The sequence below is a fragment of the Garra rufa genome, chromosome 1 (genome assembly GCF_049309525.1).
Source record: "Garra rufa chromosome 1, GarRuf1.0, whole genome shotgun sequence".
Taxonomy (NCBI): Eukaryota; Metazoa; Chordata; class Actinopteri; order Cypriniformes; family Cyprinidae; genus Garra; species Garra rufa.
The window spans coordinates 51,165,833-51,180,559 of NC_133361.1; the positions used below are offsets into that span (position 1 = coordinate 51,165,833).

At 37.4% G+C, this 14,727-nt stretch overlaps 1 protein-coding gene across 2 annotated transcripts; it reads left to right on the forward strand.

Moving 5' to 3' along the window:
* The first annotated feature begins 223 nt into the window (after window positions 1-223).
* Window positions 224-14,669, forward strand: cbx1a (chromobox homolog 1a (HP1 beta homolog Drosophila)). Of its 2 annotated transcripts, XM_073842458.1 has the most exons (6): window positions 224-413; window positions 4,237-4,345; window positions 8,939-9,098; window positions 9,300-9,468; window positions 11,153-11,247; window positions 12,989-14,669. In XM_073842458.1, the coding sequence occupies exons 2-6, from the start codon at window positions 4,297-4,299 to the stop codon at window positions 13,131-13,133; spliced, it is 618 nt and encodes a 205-aa protein (XP_073698559.1). In that variant the 5' UTR covers window positions 224-413; window positions 4,237-4,296; the 3' UTR covers window positions 13,134-14,669. The 2 variants fall into 2 exon arrangements, with proteins under 2 accessions (XP_073698559.1, XP_073698566.1); XM_073842465.1 differs by lacking the exon at window positions 4,237-4,345.
* Window positions 14,670-14,727: the final 58 nt, after the last annotated feature.

Here is a 14,727-nt window from a genome sequence, read left to right on the forward strand (position 1 = left end):
TAGAAGTACATGAAACCAAAAACTTTTTACCTCAATATCTTAAAACTGCTCAGAATGCAGATAGAACCTTATAATCCCAAGGCGACGATATATTGAAGGTTCTGAGTAAACATTAGTATATATGAGGCATTTCCAAATGTTCAGAGAATCTTTCAATTTTGCAATGCGCGCGTAAAAATACAATTCCCAGGATGCACCACTCGCGTACGTACAGAGGCACGTTCAGTCGGAATTGGCGGGTTGCTTCGCGTAGCGTTACCTTTTGTCTGACCATCCAAAGAGCCTCGGCAAAACAATAGCAAACTCTTTCTCCAGACGACAGATTCCAAACATTTGTCGACACCTAAAGCCGATCTAGCTGCACTCAACCACATAACTCGGTGTTATTTCGCCTTTAATTCAGAAATTCTCAGGTAAGTGGCGCTGCATGCAGACTGCAAAAACAACTGTAGGACTGACTGTTATCAGGGAATGTGATTTTTTTATGTTTATGCATAAATATTTATGTATTCTTAACAGGCAGAAGTGTTGAGTACTTTAATCAACACACATCTCTTTAATAACATTACAGTTATGTTTGAGAAATTGTTGGTAGTTTTCTAATCGGATCCAGGTCAACATGGAGAAGTGGCGACCATGCTTCTGCAACATTAGCCAGCAGGCTAGTCGGTGTCTCGTATATAACGGCCATTTTAGGTTTGTAAAGTTACAATTATCGTGCGTACGGGCGTTTTAATGCATGTATTTATCGTACAACATAAATGTTATTGATGTCATGGTACCGTTTGGACCCACAATTGTGCGCGCAAACGGGGCAGACCAGCCCTCCATCTCCACGCGAGGCAGAAACGCCTTCCTCGTGCACGTGAGGCGTTGAGTAAGGGACTCGGGAAAACGGCTCATTTAAGCGATTTACACTGTTTTTACAGTTGCATTGTCACTTTAAACTGTAACACTTCGCCTCATTGGCTTGTATCTACTGCTGCAGCGGGGAAATACGTCGAACATTCTGGCAAAGCCTCTGCGCGTGCACGACGCCGGAAGAGGTTAAATCGAATACTTCTCTGCGCGCTGTGATGCTCTTTGCACACAGTTGATCACTAAAATGAAACCGTTCTGTGCAGAATCCGCTTTCCTTAAAGGATAACTATTGCCAAAATGCAACCTGGGCTGTTTTTTTTTTACTGTAAATGAGACAAACATATATCTAAAAGCATAATTACGACAAACGAGCCGTTTTTGAGATTGACCGTGATTTCGTTTTGTGGTCAATGGCCGGTGAATGGGAGTACTAGGGGCATAACTTTGACCGCATCAAAATCGATATTTTTACAACACTAAGAAGGCTCGACACACCATGAAACTTTGCTCGAAGTATCGCCTGGGTCTCTACACATGAACTCCATCATTGAGAACACTGTTTGTGTACACAGAGTTTACTAAAAAGAAAGGTTTTGAACAACTCACTTTCACTGTTTGGGTTTCCGCTCGCGGCCGTCTTGCCAGTCAAGAAGTGTCGATCTCCGAATGCGAGGATGGATAGCTCCTAAAGCATATTTCCATATAAATGCACGGCTAATTCGTTGTTTTGTCGCAAGTGAAAAACAATATTAACCTTCTACTTCTACTACTAAAAAGAGCCTCATATAAGCCTAATATTTTGTCCTATGGAGTCCATTCATTCGCATTCGGAGATCGACACCTCTTGACTGGCAAGATGGCTGCGAGCGGAAACTCAAACAGTGTAAGTGAGTTGTTCAAAACCTTTCTTTTTAGTAAACTCTGTGTACACAAACAATGTTCTCAATGCTCGAGTTCATGTGTAGAGACCCAGGCGATACTTTGAGCAAAGTTTCATGGTGTGTCGAGCCTTCTTAGTGTTGTAAAAATATCGATTTTGATGCGCTCAAATTTATGCCCCTAGTTCTCCCATTCACCAGCCATTGACCACAAAACGAAATCACGGTCAATCTCAAAAACGGCTCGTTTGTCGTAATTATGCTTTTAGATATAAGTTTGTCTCATTTACAGTAAAAAAAACAGCCCAGGTTGCATTTTGGCAATAGTTATCCTTTTAAGCAGTGAAATGAACTCAAGTGTAAAGAAGAATTATGTAAAGGTAATTTATTTAATTCAAATTAAAAAATGCCTAGAGATTTGGCTTGGAGCTTCATTTGTTAGGTTTTTTTTTTTTTTTGTTTTTTTTTTTTGGCTTTTTTAGTTGACATCTCAGTGCTTCATCCTGGTAAATGTTTGCTAATAGCCACATAAGAGCAAAACATGCATGCTTATTATTTTTCTTTTAAGTCATCTACTAAACAAAACAAATTTTAAGGGAAAAACTTAAAATAATAAAAATAAAACATTAGTGTTTAAAGTTTTTTGGTGTTTGACACAAGAAATTGTCCAAGCGTAAGAGCTTCAGGTCAGGGATTTGTGTCACTTTTTTATTTTCGATTTACAAAACAACCTGTTCATTAACATCCTGTTTTTTATAGCATTTTTCAAATACGTTTTCCCCAAACTTTATATGCAAATAATCATCTTACTCATTACTGTAAAACAAAACATACATGGAAAGCATATTAAATGCAAATAAAGTCTGCTTTAGTGTTTTTGTGAAAATAAAATGTCTAAATACGGGTGAAATATTGTTCCACCATCATTTAACTTAACATATATTTATGTAAAAATAAACAGCATACTTATTCTGATTATACTTTTTTTTTTTTTAAGTGATTAAAAACTTCTTGCTGACAAATTGGTAAAACCTAGTGGTTTGAAGAATAGTGGCAAAGCTTGGTAAATAATTAAAATTACAGGTAATTGGTATTTTGCGGGCTGCATCGTGATACTCTAATAGTGTCCCTTAAAGTAATCTAATGATTTTTGTTCTAAATATACCTGATGAGATTTTTAGCATATAAACTATTGGTACACTGAATGACATTTTAGTAAATTAGGGTAAAAATGTATGTTTGCAAAAATAAATAAATAAAAGAAATCACACACAAAAAAAGTAATTTAAGACGCATTATAGTGACCGAAAAAAAAAAATTACAGCTGTGTTAAACTTTTGTTTTCATGCTGGAAAACCCCCATTTTCCCCTCAGTGGGATTTTTTTTTTTTTTTTTTAAATATCCATGAAAATAAAAATAAAAACAAGTAAAAACCCTACAAATATTATTATTGAGAATCAAAGTGGAAATGTTAAAATATTCATGAAAATAACATCACAATTCACCAAAAAAGCTACAAAACAATTAATGGGAATCGATGGGAGAAATGTCTTTAAATATTCATGAAAATAACATCACAGTTCACAAAACAACATTAATGGAATAAATGGAAAATATTTATAAAAGTAACATCACAATTCACCATTAAAAAGTAGAAAATAGTAAATGAAAATCAATGGGGAAAATGTCTTTAAATATGAATGAAAATAACGTCACGATTCACCAAAAATAAATGAAACCCTACAATGTTATTAATGAGAATGAATGGGAAAATGTTGAAATATTCATGATAGTAACATCACAATTCACCAAAAAAACTACAAAATCTAAGTAAGTGAGAATCAATGGGGAAAATGACTTTAAATACTCAGGAAAATAACATCACTAGTCACCCCCCCCCCCCCCCCCCAAAAAAAATGGAAATTGGAATAATGGAATATGGAAATTATTGGGAAAATATCTTTAAATATTCATGAAAATAGCATCACAATTCACCATTAACCCTTTCATGCATGGTGTCCACATATGTGGACAGTTAATTTAACTCAATTTAGGGTTCATTTTCAGTAGATGGACAACAATATTGTAACAGTGGCTACTATCTTGCATTCCAAATATTCATTGGCTTATGACATCATTAATCCAAGATGGCTGACAGAGATAGCCATGTGCTAAATGCCCCAGACATATCTGTGAAAAACTTTTATACAAGGAGGTCAATTTGAGATGGAAAAAAAGTGTGTACAGTTAAAGTATGATGAATATGTTAGTATTTTATAAACATGCGTGGACAGTTAAATAATTTTTTGATAAATGAATTTTATAAAAATAAAAATGGATTTCATCGCACCATGAAATGCTGTATTTGTTAGAGCCGCCAAACTGTTATCCGTAAATTTATTTCCTGCCTTGTGGTGTTCTTTTCCTGATGTCACCTGCCCCCCCCCCCCCCCCCCTCCCCAAATCCCCTCTAATCCACACTTTCACTCTGTTCAGCACTGTTGACGTTGACAAGGAACCGGAAGGTTCCGCAGAGCCTCCACCCCATCGACGAGCATGAGCGAACCTGCAGACACAGCTAGTGATGCTCCCAGCGTCACCGCAGGTGTCTCACAACTTTCTCCTTCAATGCATTCTTTCAAATGTGTATGGGGGAGGGTTTCTTCTAGATGTTCAGATCACTTTAACTTCAAGCCTTGCAGTTCTGTTGAATCACGGGTTGTTGTCTGTTTTCATGACCGCTGTTTCATCTGCCATGTGATCCATTATCTGTCAGTGACTAATAGAGGTGCTGCTTGTGGTGATTTATAAGGTCAAAGGTTTGGTTCTGGTCTGGTGTACAAAAAGGAATGAGGGTTTCAAAGTGATGAAATTCTCAGTTGTTTGTAATATTTTTACAGCTTTTTTTACAGCAGTATTCCAACTTGAAAGTTGTGTCAGTTAAAGGGATAGTTCACCCAAAAATAAAAATTCTGTCATTAATTACTCACCCTCATGCCGTTCCAAACCTGTAAGATCTTCGTTCATCTTCAGAACACAAATCAAGATATTTTGATTAAATCTGAGAGATTTCTGACCTTGTATAGACAGCAAATAGTCCATGTGACTTCAGTGGTTCAACCGTAATGTCTACGAGAATCCTTTTGTGTGCAAAGAAAACCAAAATAACAATTTATTCAACAATTTGATAACCTTTCTGGGTCTTAAACATGGTAGTTGTGTTGCTGTCTATGCTGGGTCAGAAAGATCTTGGAGTTCATCAAAAATACCTTAATTTGTGTTCAGAAGATGAATAAAGGTCTTATAGGTTTGGACCGATATGAGGGTGAGTAATAAATGATAGAAATTTCATTTAATGGAACTTAAGGCACTGAACTAACTAAATGAACAAACATTAACAAAGCTTAATGAATGCGGTTAAAGTATTGCTTTTTGTTCATTCGTAGTTAATGCATTAGCTAATGTTCACAACTGAGACTATTTTTTTTTTCTTGAACTGATGTGTAGGCTCTTTTGTGGTCGATTAGTAGTTAAACATTTGTTCTACACATTAGGTGTGGTATTTTCAATCATGAAATGGATGTTAATATTTAGGGAGTTGAATTGCCACATACCACTATAATGCATAAATTAATGCTGAAAAGGTTTAATGATGACATTACATTTGCATAAAATTACTGAACCTTTTTTGTGTGTTTTTTTTAAACAAAGTATACACTACCAGGTCTCGACCATAAGGACTGCCCGATGGCCCGGGGCCAGCATGCGAGACGCTCGGGACAGTAGACAGTGCTGCCTTGTCACTACAGTTTAATTTGCCTGTGACTGTTTGTTAATTGCATGCGCAAATACAGTCTAATGGTGCGTTCACATCGAACGCCAAGCGAATATGCGCATCGCGTCACTCGCTCTAGTTTATTGGCGGGATGTTTTTCCCGTCACTCGCGCAAATAACAAGGCACGATCGACCATGGCGGAGATAAATACGATCGCTGCTTTGTACTTGTTGTGTAAGTCCTAAATACACCGGAAAGCCAAACGCCAACGTGTCTGGGTTCACAGCACAGTAATGTATCACAGATATATCTCAAGAATTCTTCTGTAAACAAAGTGTAGAGAGAGTGTAAATAAGAGATTGATCGTGCAGAGAGTGTCGTTGATTATAATAGAGCTTTGTGATATCGCAAACTAAGATGAGTGACAGCTTTTAATATTTTTTATGGGAGTTTGTAAATGAGATATTGATTTAATACAGCAGTTAAATAAACAAGAAGTTATTATTAAGTGACTTACATTGTCTGACAATAACACTATGCCTGATTTTGTTTCGTCGTCAAAAGTCACACCGCTGTGTTTGAATGTAGAGGCGCAACGGCTCTGCGCATCTACATTCTAACACAGCGGTGTTTCATTTATAAGCGAACGTAGGTTTTCAAACGAATCTAGTGAAATTATTCAATTCCCCATTCATAAAGAGTCACCTGCTTTATTCCTGAATGAACCATGCGTTCGAACGAATCAAATGAATGATATGATTCAGTAATTTCAGTTTCTTGCCGCCACCTGCTGGCAGATCCTTTCAGTTATTGAAATCTTAAATACTTCTGTATTGAAAATTGTATATTTAAAACATTAATCTCAACATGAATTTATGAATTTGATTGCACTCATGGCACCAGAGCCTCATTTTCATGGACGACACTGTAAAAATGAAGACAGAAACCTTGCTTATCATTAAACTATTACTAGCACTACCTCTTTCTTGTGAAAGGAGTTTTAGTTCAAGGAAGCAAATTAAAAATGACTGGAGAAGCAACCTCTCAGTGGATTCACTCCACAAACTCTTATTCATCAGCATTGAAGGGCCTGAGTTGGACCATTTCAATGGCCAGAAGGTAGTTGAAAGGTGGCGCTCTCAGACAGAAAGGGCTCAGAGAGTATCGCTCTAGAACAGAGACAATATTTGGGATCTTCTGATCAAGACCAGAAACCATCCATCACAATAAAACTTTTAACATAAATTCTGCTTAATAACACACTGTTTACTAATATTTACATTTTCTCTACACATGAACTCCAGCATTGAGAACACTGTTTGTGTACACAGTTTACTAAAAAGAAAGGTTTTGAACAACTCACTTTCACTGTTTGGGTTTCCGCTCGCAGCCGTCTTGCCAGTCAAGAGGTGTCGATCTCCGAATGCGAATGAATGGACTCCATAGGATGAAATATTAGGCTTATATGAGGCTCTTTTTACAACTAGAAGGTTAATATTGTTTTTCACTTGTGACAAAACAACAAATTAGCCGTGCATTTATATGGAAATATGCTTTAGGAGCTATCCATCCTCGCATTCGGAGATGGACACCTCTTGACTGGCAAGACGGCCGCGAGCGGAAACCCAAACAGTGAAAGTGAGTTGTTCAAAACCTTTTTAGTAAACTCTGTGTACACAAACAGTGTTCTCAATGCTGGAGTTCATGTGTAGAGACCCAGGCGATACTTCGAGCAAAGTTTCATGGTGTGTCGAGCTTCTTAGTAGGGCTGCAACGATTAATCGAACGATGTTGTGAGGCGCGTTTAGTCAATGAAGCCGGTACTTTGATTAGTAGTAAATCCCCATCACGTGCGTTCAGCTGGAGCGGCAATTCAAACAATTCGATTTTCAGCGCGATTTGGCGTGGCTTGTCAGTGATTTACGGTGGGGTGTTTGAATTGCCGCTCCAGCTGAACGCACGTGATGGGGATTTACTACTAATCAAAGTACCGGCTTCATTGACTAAACGCGCCACACAACATCGTTCGATTAATCGTTGCAGCCCTACTTCTTAGTGTTGTAAAAATATTGATTTTGATGCGCTCAAATGTATGCCCCTAGTATTCCCATTCATCGGCCACTGACCACAAAGCGAAATCACAGTCAATCTCAAAAACGGCTCGTTTGTCGTAATTATGCTTTTAGATATAAGTTTGTCTTGTTTACAGTAAACAAAAACAAAAACAAAAAACAGCCCAGGTTGCATTTTGGCAACAGTTATCCTTTAAGATGTTACATGTTATGTAATTCAGATGCTTGCACTTGTAGATTGGTTGATAGTTCACATAAAAAGAAATTCTGCCTCATTTGCTTACCCTTATGTCATTCCAAACCTATTAGACTTTGTTCTGTGGAGCACAAAAGATGCCATTGGGGTGCAGTGTTGTTATGCCCCATTGACTTAAATTGTATGTGCAGCAGTTGGCAGTTGAAATATTCTTTAAAGCATCTTTTATTTTCTGTGAAGAAAGTTAGTCATGCAGGTTTGGAACAACATGAGAGAGTAAATAATGATAAAATCTTCATTTTGGAGTGAACTTTCCCTTTAAGGAACCCTGAAACATTTTGATGTCTTTTCTGAATGTTTTTAGTTGACCTTGTTTTCAAAAGGCAAGAATTTATCACTAAGCAGTAGGGATGGTTCGATACGTGTATCGGTACCGTTCGGTTCTCGGACAAATTCCAAATGGAAGTGATCATCCCTATCACCTTTGTGGGGGGACTTAGCGCACGTGCAGGTCATAATGTAGTCGTTTGCAATGCACTTGGCGAAGGGAGCGATGTTATTTCCTCATTATCTTCAGCTGGGATGTTTACGTGACAACACAGCATGGTCTCTGTCAGCAGATGTCGCTGTCTTTTTATTGTTAGCATAACTAAGCGAATCTGCTTAGTGCTGACAGACGCGGGTGTGTTCGACTTGAAGCGGGGCAGCGCCACTTCAAGTTGAACACACCCGTGTCTGTCAGCACTAAGCAGATTCGCTTAGTCCCCCTACAAAGGTGATAGGGATGATCACTTCCATTTGGAATTCGTCCGAGAACCGAACGGTACCGATACACGTATCGAACCATCCCTACTAAGCAGTCAAAATGTCTCTCAGATTTTGATCCATTGCTCAATACAGCAAAACGACGAGTAAAGATTTGTCAGCAGACAGACTTTGTTTACCTTGGCACACCTTCTTTAAAATAAACCTTGAATAATCACTCTTCCTCTTTGCGCACGACCCCTGCTAGTGAAGGACCACTGTTTGTGTTTGTTCTGCTCAGCCTCATAGTGTCCGTTTCAACTTGCTTCATTTTTGAATACTAAAAGATGTATGTTTTTCCCATAGAAAAGACTGACCCTTTGCCTCTTTACTGCTTTCTTTCTCCGCAGACAGCAAGCTGGCGGCCACCACTGGGAAGAAGCAAACCAAGAAGAAGGTAGAGGAGATGGTAGAAGAGGAAGAGGAGGAATATGTGGTGGAGAAGGTTCTGGACAGAAGGGTGGTGAAGGGCAGAGTGGAGTTCCTTCTCAAGTGGAAGGGCTTCTCAGAGTAAGTAACTAATATTTGCATTCGTAAAAGGCAAAAAGCTTGATTCCTAACAAACCTGTTGTTTTATCGTTATATAAAGAACTCTAGGAGAATAAATGGTTTGCTAATAAGTATACAGCCTAGTTTTGGTTGGTGGTCCAGCCCTTCTCCAATGAGAAAGCTGGTATTCACATGATTGAGAATATATTCTCTTTCCCTTAGAGAAGACAACACATGGGAACCAGAAGACAACCTGGACTGTCCTGATCTCATTGCAGAGTACATGCAAAAACACAAACCAGTTGACAAGAAAGATTCTACTGGAAAGAGGAAAGGAGAGTCTGACACAGATGGTGGGGAAGAAAGCCGCCCCAAAAAGAGGAAAGATGAGGTTAGATTTTGAGATTTCCTTTCTGTATCTTGCATAACTCAAGATGTATTTACTACATATTAACTATATTTATGCATTTGCCAGGCGCTTTTAGTTTCAGGCTTGTTGGCCCGGTTTCACAGACAGGGCTTAGACTAAACCAGGATTAGGCCATAGTTCAATTAGGACATTTAAGTAATTAAAGTGTGCTTAGAAAAAAACAATAGTGCTGTGCATCTTTAGACAAAACAAAGGCACTAGCTATTTTAAGCTATTTTCTTTTTCAGTTGAAACAGCTCAGACTTGCATTTTCTAGGACTAAGCTTAAGTCTTGTCTGTGAAACCAGGGGTTTATGTCCCAGGTGTTGATTTTTATTAAAATCTGCGGGTCCTTCAAAAGTCATATCTTAAAGAATGTTTTCCGAATGAAAGGTCTTAAAGTCTTAATGTCTTAAATTCAGATTCAATGGGTCTTAAGTATTTTTGGCCACATTACCACTAAAAAATCTTTAGTCTGATGGGCCTAATGACTATTTACAGTCATTGGACAGAACGAAGATTTCCCCAAACATTTCTTGTTTGTAAATTCATAAATGTATTTAAAACATCCATCTTATAACATTATATATTATTTATTGCACTTGTAATTTTGCAGTGCCCTTGTCTCTCATTCATTGTCTCTGAGAGAATGCATGTCAGAAGCTGAAAGCACTGTCAGTTTTTACTTTCGCTTTAACATATTGCGCAGTTTTCACGTTGCTTGTGTGATATCCATTGGCTCACCTCCACGGTTTAAAACATAAATATTTATAAAAATACAGTATATAGAAAAGACATATCTTTAAAATGTTGTGACGTAACACCAACGTAAAGCCATTGTTTTTCACTCACTGAAAGCCACATCTGTCTGCGCAATGCGCCGATCTCTGCTCTCATCACTGCACTCACGACTGCAGATACACCCCCTCTTGAAATTTCGGCATTACAAGTTTTGCAAATCGCTATCCATGGGTCTTTCTCAGATATGCTGAAATACGTCCACACCGCAGAAATGTTGCTTCAGACAAGCACGTGCAGGCTGCGGTTTCTGTTTGCGTCAACATACTGTTTCGGCCGTGTTGTTTCGGTGATAAAAGTCTTTCGGCCGAAAACCGAAAATGCCCTTTTGGGCCATTTTCGGCCGAAAATTTTCAGTGGCCAAATATTCGGTGCATCCCTACTCTGTTTGAATAGGCATGGCAGATTGTAAACTCTGAAATAAACATCCACTGCTGTGATTGGCTAACACTTGTGTATGTTTAACAGCCTACATCCTTCATAGATGGATGCTGCTGCGATTTAGTTTTAAAAGCACATAAATACTCCATACACACCAAATGATCTGTAATAACAGGCAAAGCAATACTGAGCACGTAATAAAAACAGTTACTCACACTTGTGGCACATTGCAAAACCTGTCATTTGGCAGACTGGCTGTATGCTGTTTTTAGACTAAGAATGTTTTGAGTTCTGAAAATTAGAGGATGTTTTTCTAGTACAGTGACCTCTGTTAAAAGATAAAGGAAAATTAGATTTCTCAGTTCATGACCCCTTTAAGACGTGCTTATCAGAAGAAAAACATTGGTGTTTTCTTAGATTACTAAGAAGAAATTCTTTTACTGCATGTGAGTAATAAAATACTGACATGGTTTCTTTATGTTTGCAGCAAGACAAGCCGAGGGGCTTTGCACGAGGATTAGAACCAGAACGCATCATTGGAGCCACAGATTCCAGCGGCGAGCTCATGTTTCTAATGAAATGGTATGTAAAGAGTAGGATTTGTAAGAGTAGAAAAATGAAGTGTGTAATTTCTGCACCACAAAATAGAATTGTGATAATACGCACAGATAATTAACACTTGCCACTTTTGGTCAAACAAACACGTCAGGTAACAAACCCGTGCCATTTAGAAGCCAGTGTTGCTGTTTTAGTCTAGACTGGATGTTCACACAAACAAAGAACCTACGGTTATGAACTGAGCACACTACACCTTTAAAATGTGTTGTTTTTGTATTTTGAGTTCTTGTGTGCACATTCACACTCAAGACTCCCTCACATCTGGCAACCAGTTTAGTTTTCATCCTCAGTCCAGATTACGAAACTTGAAAGATGTTTCTATTTGGCATGTTGAGCCTGCAGCCAGATACCCCTGTTTTAACCCTGTTGTGTATTTTGGGCTAAATTACATTATTTTAAGTGCTTGAATTTTAAAGAAATGGTTCACAAAATTTTTTAAATTTGCTGAAAGTTTACTCACCCTTAGGCCATCCAAGCTCTAGATGAGTCTGTTTCTTTATTGGAACATATTTGGAGAAATGTCGAATTACATTTAAACAATGTTGAGTAATCAGATCATTGTAATTGTTTAGTGATAATAAAAATCGACCTGTGAAGTGAAAGATGGCCATTAAAATCACTTGCATATACAATGGCAATGAGGCAATAATAAGTTTAAATTAACTAATCACATGGTTTTATTGAACAAAACTGTTAAAATGCATAATGTAAAATGCCTGACCCTGACGATTGTTTTTATACTTTACTGCACGATCTAATGCTTGTTTAATATTAATCAAACAATTAATTCAGATATCCACTTAACCTTTAATATTTCTTTACAATAGAAATGCTACAGCCACTGTAATTTCTTGAATATGTGGACATCAAAACGTGTAACTCAGAGTGAGGCTTTTTACTTTTTTTAATTACGATGAACAGTTAGCATATTGAAAAAGATATAACTGCATTCTCCTGTGTTTGCAGAGGTTTATAAACCTTACAAATATAATGAATTGATGCATGTTACATTACCATGTGAACATTTATAATAAACCTAAACTCACAACAATATGCAGAGACGGAGTTTGAGACCCTTCACACACAGAAATGATAACCGTTTGTGCGGAGCAGCATTTACTGTGAACAGAGCCACTCTGAGATGCACATAAAATAGACACATTTATTGAACCTGCATCGCATGTTTATTTAAGTCTTAGCATTTGTGAATTCACAATGACATTATGCTTTATTATGATTTTTAAGTGTTTAATATATCATACAGGCCTAGAAAACTGTTTAATAATGCGTTTCATGGATTATCCATAAAATGTGCCAGTTAAGGGTTTTTTTGCCGGTCAGGATTTTTTAAAATCAAATTCTTGAATTGAGGAATCAAGGTGACAGCCCTAATTACATAATTTATTCACCAATGGATCCTCTTCAGTGAATGGGTGCCATCATAATGTTCGAATAAAACATCACAATTAACATTTTGTGAAGCAGAGATGGATTTTGGACTCCGTAATTATGCTTCAAGCCAGTATTTTAGCCAGAAGCAATGGTTTGAGGTCAAGATAACTTGACGGATTTGTTTCTTACAAATACTTAAATTTTCACTAAACAAGGCATTAGTTGAAGGACTGGAGTCTTTCATTTTTTTTTAAATGTTTGTTTTTGAGTTAACTGTTTATTTAATCATTTTCTCCCTGTCTCTTCTCTACAGGAAAAACTCTGATGAGGCAGATCTCGTTCCAGCCAAAGAGGCCAATGTGAAGTGCCCACAGGTGGTCATCTCATTCTACGAAGAGCGACTAACATGGCACTCTTACCCTTCTGAGGAGGAAGAGAAGAAGGATGATAAGAACTAGGCCCGTGAGGAAGAACAAGAGAGAGAGGTGGCAAGTCAGGGGCGCTGTTAGACTAGTTTGGGGTGGGTTGGGGGGGTCTTTGGGATATGGAGAAACAGACACCCAAAAAACTCTTTTACTCTCAATGCCATAAAACTTGGACTCAAGATATATTCAGAGCAAGATATGCAGACGTGGAGTCATCATTAGTGGGCAAAAGTGAATGTTAGTCAGAAATGCTGACCGCCGTAAAAAAACACAGGATTACTGTATTTCCTCTTCACTTCTCTTTCTGTTGGATTATGGGAAATGGGGTGTATATATATGCTGCACAAGTTGCTCAGTAGTCATTCCCGGCTGAATAAAAAGGTGGCCAACGTCTGATGAGGCATATACTAAGTGCGTTGGATCATTCTATATTTTTCTGATATTGAGATTTGAAGGACATTTCAGTCCAAATCGGAGCGTGTCACTGTGTAATACACTGCCCTACATTAAAACACAGTAAGTACACAACACTTAATTGGAAAGACAAACAAATTCACATTTTAATGCATTGTTCAAAACTCAGTTTTGAGTGTGTACTTGCTGTGTTTTGTCTGTAAGGCAGTATGGCCTAATTTCTCAATCCTTTTTCTTTTTCATCTCACTTAAGTCATTTGTTATGTAAATCTGTCTAAACTGTTGTCACCTTATTAGTGAGCAAATTGCTGTGTGTTGCAGTCTTGCTGTTTTAGCAGTATTTGTGTTCACCATGTATACAGTATTCTCATCTTTTTATTTTTCACCATTTGATATATGTTGCGTATGGATATATCTATAAATATATTCCCAAGGAGTTTTTTTTTTTGAATAATTATTTCTAGTCAGCTTAGTCAACTGCATTTCCCATAATCTCATATAAACCTTTTTATTTTTAACTACTAGATGTCAGTGTGTTTCATCAATTGCATTACTGTGTGAAGAGAAAGTGCTCTTTAGATTCTAGCTTTTTCACGTTTTATAGGCTTATCACGGTGTGCCATACCTGGTAAATATTTTAGAAAACATTGATGAAAGGTCTGACACTTTGCTGTTTTGCCCTCTTCTTCGGCGGTGCTCAAGGCGTAGAATGTACTACACAGCTTCGAGGCATCTTTTTATCATAAACATATGTAAATGTGTAGTGAAGGTGAAAAATCTTGTTAACATCATGCTACAGATCAGGTCTTTTAGTACCACCTTTGCACCAGCATAAACATGTTAGTACTGACAATATGTTGGAGTTTTAAAATGCTATCAGTATCTTCAAAAACATTTTTAAACTGGGTGAAATAGTGCTTGGATCACTGGATGCTTGTTTGCAAAGTATGATATTGATAGTGGCTTACACTGCTGCATACCGAAGGAGCCTAAAGAACTTTTAGTTGAATACAATCAGTAATGTGTCTGCATTATATTCCTGTCTGACTGTCTTTTTCTCTTAGGTGTATTGTTCAAAGCATGTTACTTTCTTTCATTTTCACGTTTTCAAGGGGAAATGTTTATTTGTTCATTAAAATAAACCTTTTTTATTAATTCTGTTTAATGATCTAAGGTTGTTTTATAAGATATTGGGTTTCATTTTTAAAGTAAA